This window comes from Gossypium hirsutum, chromosome D08 (assembly GCF_007990345.1).
Source record: "Gossypium hirsutum isolate 1008001.06 chromosome D08, Gossypium_hirsutum_v2.1, whole genome shotgun sequence".
Lineage (NCBI taxonomy): Eukaryota > Viridiplantae > Streptophyta > Magnoliopsida > Malvales > Malvaceae > Gossypium > Gossypium hirsutum.
In genome coordinates this window covers 36353272-36360829 of record NC_053444.1, presented here as the reverse complement: position 1 = coordinate 36360829, position 7558 = coordinate 36353272, and the positions used below count along the sequence as shown (strand labels likewise).

At 31.6% G+C, this 7558-nt stretch overlaps 1 protein-coding gene across 9 annotated transcripts; it reads left to right on the top strand.

Annotated features, from left to right (window-relative positions):
• Positions 1-1790: 1790 nt before the first annotated feature.
• On the top strand, positions 1791-6561 carry LOC107917725 (uncharacterized). Of its 9 annotated transcripts, none has more exons than XR_001689823.2 (8): positions 1791-2861; positions 2991-3150; positions 3746-3826; positions 4055-4227; positions 4726-4771; positions 5488-5637; positions 6172-6240; positions 6338-6561. XR_001689823.2 is itself a non-coding variant. In XM_041098140.1 (5 exons), the coding sequence occupies exons 2-5, from the start codon at positions 3031-3033 to the stop codon at positions 5520-5522; spliced, it is 282 nt and encodes a 93-aa protein (XP_040954074.1). In that variant the 5' UTR covers positions 2406-2861; positions 2991-3030; the 3' UTR covers positions 5523-5617. The 9 variants fall into 9 exon arrangements, 1 of the variants encoding a protein (XP_040954074.1); XR_005916686.1 differs by having other exon boundaries at positions 2412-2861; positions 4729-4771; XR_001689820.2 differs by having other exon boundaries at positions 2414-2861; positions 4729-4771; positions 6156-6240.
• The last annotated feature ends 997 nt before the right edge of the window (positions 6562-7558 follow it).

Below are 7558 nucleotides of genomic sequence, written 5' to 3'. Positions count from 1 at the left end.
CAATGAAAAATGTTGAAAAAGGGCTAAATTGTGAAAGATGGTAAAGTGTGCATAAAGTTGTGATTTTGTGAAATTGAGGCCCGTTATGAGCATGAAATATGATTTAGTGAAGTTTGAAATTTAAGAATTTAGAGAATTTTATTTTACGAGCTTAGGGACAAAAGTGGAATTTTTGAAAAGTTATGGGGAAAAATGTAAATGTGTCAAAATGTTGTGTATGAATTGTATTTGAATGGAATATTGATAAAATGTATTAAATTGTGTTAATATAGATCAAGAAAGAAGAAATAGTGCAAGTGATCGGGGAAAAGAGAAAGTTATCGACTAAATTACAAAAATAGTCGTTTTGCATCCGAGGTAAGTTATATGTAAATAATAGTTATATTTGTATAAATTGTGAATTATATTTGATATGTGAATTAATATTGAATGTGGAAGGAAAGTTGTTCATGAATTATTCAAGTGATAAAGTGTTGAAAATAAAGTGTTAAGTGTAAATTCCCGGTTGAACTTAGGAATAGAATTGGATACAAGTGACATGTCACTAGAGACCAGTGTTACAGTGTTACAGTGAGTCCCGGGTGCTGGGTGATCTAGCATGTGTTGCAGACACCTGACAGCTTGTGTGAGCAGACCCGTGGACATTTCCAGTGTTATTGATCAGTGGTAGCTTCGGCTACATTTCAGTGGTAGCTTTGGCTACATCCAGTGGTAGCTTCGGCTACATATCAGTGGTAGCTTCGGCTACATATCAGTGTGGCACTTATGTGCTAAATCTCTACGTATCCGTGTATATTCCAAGTGTTCAACGGGATTAATAATGAATTAAAGTGAATATGAAATGTTAAGTGTGAAAATGTATATGCAAGTGAATTGGTAAGATTGTGTATGTGTAAGTGATTGAAATTGCTAAGAAATATTTTGATTAGTTATATGTTAAAAGTGTTAATTATTAATTGAGTAATTATTGTTTACATGTAACTTACTAAGCTATTTATAGCTTACACATCTCTTTCTTTCCTTTGTTTTATAGTGATTTGAACTTGATCGAATAGTGGACCGTCGGAGCTCGTATCACACTATCATAGCCATCTCGGTATTATGTGCTTTTCAAAATGTTTAAACTATGGCATGTATAGAGTCTTAATCATTTTGAGCATGTCCAAATGATATGGCTAATGTTAGCTATTGAAGTAGTTATTAAAGAATATGTTTTGGAGTTATGTATGTTTAAATGGTAACTAATTCAAAGAAGCAGTTTCTTTGACAGCAGCAGTGACGTGAATGTGAAAAATCACCATAAATAGTAGAAATGGAATTAGAGGGTGAATGATATATAGAATTAAAGCTTATCAAGTCTATTTTTACATGAAAGAAACGGTGTAGGCAAAGGAATTTATATTTTGAGATATTTAAATTTTAGTGAGACAGGGTCAGAATGGTTTTTGAAGTCCCCTGTTCTAACTTTAGAAAATCATTATAAATTGTACAGAAATAATTATAGGTCATAATTTATATGTTTAGATTCCTTAGTGAGTCTATTTTCAAAATAAATTAATGGTAACCTTATATGAATTCTGTACAATTAGATATTTGATTTTTAGCGCCAAGAGGTCAGATCTGTCGAGCTGTGAAACAGGGGATACTTTAATGAATAAACTGTACTAATGTGCTAAGTCAAAAATTCTGAAACTTTTATGGTAAGTAGGAATATGAGTCTAGTTTCACGAAAAATTTACGGATTTAAATTTTGAGTTTCGTAACTCAAGTTATAATTAAATTAGTGACAGTTGCGCAGGTGGACAGTGTTGTTATGAACAGTGAATTTAATTTTAAAAGCAAATTTTTATGCTCTGAATCGGTAAGTTAAATTGGATGACATCTCGTACTCGATTCCGGAGACGGTCTCGGGTAAGGGGTGTTACAGAGATAATAGATAAACTTTATATATATTAAATGGTTTAAGTTTTAAGGTTTACTTGAGATTTGTTAAATGACACGTAGAAAATATTTGAAAGTAAAAACATAGAAAAATATATTTAAAAATGGGAAAAAAAATAAAATACTATTATTTAAAATAATTTTAAAGTGTTTTGGGTATATGACTGATTAGGTTTTTTAATTTATATATTAAATAATTTATTATATAATTGTAAAAGAGATAATATGAATTTTAATTTATTAAAATTATCATTAATATAGTTTTTTAAAGTTTTTTTTTCATATTTTAAATTTTTTTGTTTTTTTTGTTTTCTTACATAAAAAATTATATAAAAATTTTAAAATTTATCTAATTCTTTTAAATATTACTTAAATTTTCAAAATTTATTTATTTAAAATTGATATGAATTATATAATAATTAAATATAAAATTGTAAAAAAAGTCAAATTTTTTATTTTTTTTAAAATAAAAAAACGTCGCAAAAAGTAAGTAATAGCGGTGTTTGACCGAAAAACGCCATAAATATGTATTGAATTTTTTCAAAACGTGCCGTTTCACTATAGAAATATAATTTTTTAATGGCATTTTTCAAAAAACGCCGCAAAATCCATAATCAATTGTAAAGAAAAGGGGGGAAAGATATTTCAACAAAAATAATTAAATTTAAATCAACGAAAGAAATCCCTAGAAGCCTAAAGAAAAAGGGGGAAAGATGAGGCCGATGCCGATGGAATTCGTGATGGACACAGACGACCAAAGTTCAACCATGGAAGTCGACGATGTTGACACATCGGAGATCTTCGGCGAAGGCGTCATCGCTTCCGACAACAAGCTCACATATGCCGATTTCTTCAACAACTTCGAAGATGATTTTGATGACTCCGATATCGACTGAAAAAACAAAGAAGAATCGTTTCAAGTACTCATCTATCTTTTTTTCCCTTCTTACTTTCGCTTTTTAGGGTCTGAAATTTCTTAAAACTTTGTTCAATTTAGTCGAATCTGAACTGCACTATGGATAGCTTATATTTTGATTTATCAATCCCAGGAAATTCTGCAGAAGGCATCAAGGGTTATAAAAAAAGTTTATGCAAGGAGCTCAGGAAGTAGGGAAGTCTGCGACAATAGATAATGGACTTGGGATGCATACTATGTCAGATAGTACACAAAGGAAAGGAATCGCTGCAGTTCAAGGGTCTCAAACTAAGGTACCAACTTTTAGAACTTCTTTTTTCCTCTTTTAACAGTTGGTATTTAAAAAAAAAGTCAAGGATGTTTATATGTTGAGGATGAAATGGTTTTCAAGTTTCACTGATATTCATAAATACAGTTCTTGTAACAATTTCTTGTTTATCTGGTAAACCTTGGTAACTATTTAAGCACACGTTGCATGGTTTTTTTTTATCTTGTTTAAGGCGTACCGTTTCTTGGTAGTGATAGCTATATTCATGGCTGACAGTATATATTACATGCTGATGAAGTAATTAGAATCTGTTGAAAGACATAGGTAGGTTTTATACTTGTTTAATTTCATTTTTCTTTTAAGTAAATGGGAACCATTTCTTGCGTCAGTAATTTCATATTTCTCTCGAAAAACTCAATCTCTTCCTCATCCCTACCCTTTTTCAAGAAACCAATCCCAATTTTCCAAAGCTTCAACTTCTCTTCTTCTTCTTCTCTTCAAGTCTCAGCTTCCTCCACCTTTGGTCTATTTGATTTTCCCTTTTGCTTTCTTCTTACAAATTGCGGTGACTTTCCTTTTATTTAATCTGGGATTTTCATTTTTTTTGTTTGAATGTGCAGGGAAAGAAATGGGGAGAGAATGATCTGCTAATTGTGGGACCAGGTGTTCTTGGTTGCTTGGTGGCTGAAAAATGGAGGGAGGTAAAACCAAACCAACTGTTTGATTGCCTAAACATCATCATTCATTTTAGTTTCAGGGGTTGAAATTTGAAGGGTTTTCTTGAATAATGATAAGAATTAGCTAATTGATAGGGTTTAGCTCTTTTTTACAATGTCTATTTCTAGCAATGGTGCCAACTGAACTAAAACTCAATCGGTAGGGTCTAACCATTTAGTCATATGTGTGAATTACATGATTTGTGGAAGCAGGAACATCCTATATTTCAAATTTACGGGTAGACTGTGACGACAGACCACCACAATGAATTAAGCTCACTGGGGATTAATCCATTTTTGAAGGAGACTAAAACAGAGCAGAAGTTCCCCTATGTGATTTTTTGTGCTCCTCCTTCAAAAACCCCAGATTATGCTGGTGATATTAGGTAACATTTTGAAGATTTTCATGGCTAATTGTCACTCACTAGTCACCAACCATGTTGGTGTTGTATGGTAGTAGTCATATATGAGCTAGGAGGAACTTCGGCAAAACTTACTTTGATTTGGAATTTTACCTTTTTTTAACATATTTTTTTTCGTTGACTAAGGTTGCCTTTAGACTGCTTCAATCTCCTAGGATTTTATTCATGATTATGACTTTATAATATTCAGTAAAAAAAGACGGAAGCTTTAAAACAAAAGCTAAATTCGAGGAGACAAAGAACAAAACTCCAACACCATTTTTCCTTTTATTTATTTAAACCTCTTTCTATTCAACCATCAAACTCTCTTCTCTAATTCCTTTGTTACCACTTTATATTCTTTCATCTCTTCATTCTTTTAAAATCAATGCTTGCTGATTTTTTTTTATTGATCTTCAACCCCTTGTACCTGGATCCGACCTGACCTGGATTGTTCCTTGTGTTCTTTTTCTGCTTTCTTAGCAGGGAGATCCATTCTGGAGACAAAGAAGAACACAAAAGATCAAAGGTAATTTTATTTCAATTTGATCCATTTTTCTTGGTTAACTTTTCTGTGTTTTTTTATTTGTAATTTGTTATGTTTTCTGGGTTTTGCTTATAATGTCTGCATTAATATTCATTTCACATTTTTGTTTTCCCCCTTGGTAAAGATATTTGCTTGTGTTTCTTTTTCCCGTCACATTCAAAGTTCTAAACTAATTTTTCCCCTGTAATTTCATATTTAGATTCAAAGTTTCTTTTTTTTTTTAAATTTTTTTATTAACTGACTTTTAATATTTATTTTGATAATTTTTTTGGGGGAGGTGTGGGGAGGGGGCGTGTAAGCACATTTGCTTTTGAACATAAGATAGATTCTGCCTGTGTTATGTATTTGCCAAATTCCAGTTTTGGATTCAAAGTTTGTATGTGTTTCTTACCATTTTCTAAGAAATAAAAAATATGTTATTAATATTGTCTTTGTTAAGTCTTTTTCACATAATTTTCTTTGAAGTTTGAACATTGTTTTGCTCCTTTTCATTATGGAAAAACAAATATTTAAATAAAATGAAGAGTGCTTGCTGTCAACTAGGAGTTTTGATGATTATGATCATGATTGTTTCATATATATATTTTCACCTATAGTAACATTAATTTTGTAAAGATATTTTCTTCAATTCTGAAACTGCTTTAATATCTCTTATTATCTTAAAAGTTCTGTTTATCTTGGTAAACTTAATTTTGCAGTTGCTACTGGATTTTTTGAGCTTCCCTACTTCTAGCTTTTCATCTATGGCCAGATACTCAGTTGTGACTGATAAGGTCTCAATGGAGGTTGTTGAAGAATTCATTCTAGAACAGTTGAATCTGACAAAAGGCACAATATCTGAAATTAAGGTACCTAATTCTTTTTTTTCCTTCTTAGCCATTAATCATTATTGAGTGTTGACATGGGGGATCTATGCTACTATATCTATGTTACTCTAACTCATCATTTTTTCTGAAGTGCTCATGTTTGACACTTGTGTTTGATGCATATTTGGACATGGATACATGAACATGGTCCTCCAAATATATGAAAATCCTTAAAAAAGTTGAGCATACCTATGTGGGATATATACCTTATCTGAAAATAAAGGTTATGCCTTTTTAAAAACCTGTTTAATACATTATATAAATGTCTTCTTAAAAGTTTGTTAGGGCTGAAGCATGCATTAGTCTACTATAATTTGCTAGATAAATGGAAATTAGCTAGGTGTCCACTGCACAACCTTCTATTAGACTTCACATAAAAGAATTCATTATTGAAGGCAAACTGCCTGGCTTGTTGAAAAATGATGAGTTACAAACTGCCTTCATTTCTCCCATTAAGATCTATCGAAATATGTTTCATCTAACAAGATTTTGATTGACAGCACATTCATTTGACAGGATAATTTGGAAACCCTGTTGCAAGAGGACATTCAGGCTGATCTAGTCTGTTGCTTGCAGCATTTGCAGGTATTTTGTGTAGTTTAAGTTGTGAACATTGGGTTTTGATTTGTCATGTGAACAAATATGATGAATCTGAAATGCATTTCTATTCTTCTATTTGCAGTTAAGATTTGAAACTGAAGACAAAGCAAGAAGACTTCTAAGTAATGTGTCATTTTTGTTGAAACCAGGGGGTTATTTTTTCGGTATTACTCCTGAAAAAGTGATTTCCAAAAACTGTTGTTTCTAGATTTGTGTATTTTTCTTCTTTTTTTATTGTGGTTACTACTGCACCTATTTCTGGGAGGTGACTGTGTAAACATTTTAGTCTAAATAACGTACTTTTAATGACGTTTGTGATAAAAGCGCCGCTAAAGATCATGTTCTTTAGCGGCGTTTGTGGGTAAATCGCCATTAAAGGTAATTTTTTTAGCGGCGTTTGTGGGTAAAGCGCCGCTAAAGGTCATGTTCTTTAGTGGCGTTTTTTGGTAAAGCACTGCTAAAGGTCATATTCTTTAACGGCGTTTGTGAGTAAAGCGTCGCTTAAGGTCATGTTTTTTAGCGGCGTTTGTGGGTAAAGCGCCGCTAAAGGTCATGTTCTTTAGCAGCATTTTTGGGTAAAGCGTCACTAAAGGTTATGTTCTTTAGCGGCGTTTTTGGATAAAGCGCCGCTAAAGGTCATGTTCTTTAGCAGCGTTTCTAGGTAAAGCGCCGTTAAATGTCATGTTTTTTAGCGGCGTTTCTGGGTAAAGGCCACTAAAGATCATGTTCTTTAGCTGCGTTTTTTCACATAAATGCCACAAAAGTTAGCGACGTTGTCAATAGCGGCATTTTTTGTGGCGCTAGTGAAAGCTCGTTAAATGCCTAAAAAAACGTCGCTAAAAGCCTGTTTTGGATATATAAATTTTGAATACTTTTTAAATAATTAATATAAATTATTTGTATGATTTAAATTTGATATATAAATCATATTTATCTTTTACAGATAATATAAATGAAACACAAATTTATAATTTACTACTCAAATTAACTTATAAAAAACCCAAAATTAAAATTTTTAACTTTTTTGTTTAACTTGAAAAGCTTATTTAATTTGAAAAGCACAATAATAGAGAAAGACTCAATACTAAAATTTAAATAAACCAATTCAACAAAATGTTGAATATAAATGAGTTGACCACTTTAATTCAATTCTTTGATATGGACCTAAAGATTGACCCAAGTTGTGAATATAATGAGAGATTATGGTATTGTTTTATAGTTGAACTTTAGAAAGTAGAATTATGAAGTTAGATCTGGATCTGATGGACTATATTGATGATGTTTTTGGATTGGAAGGTTGAGC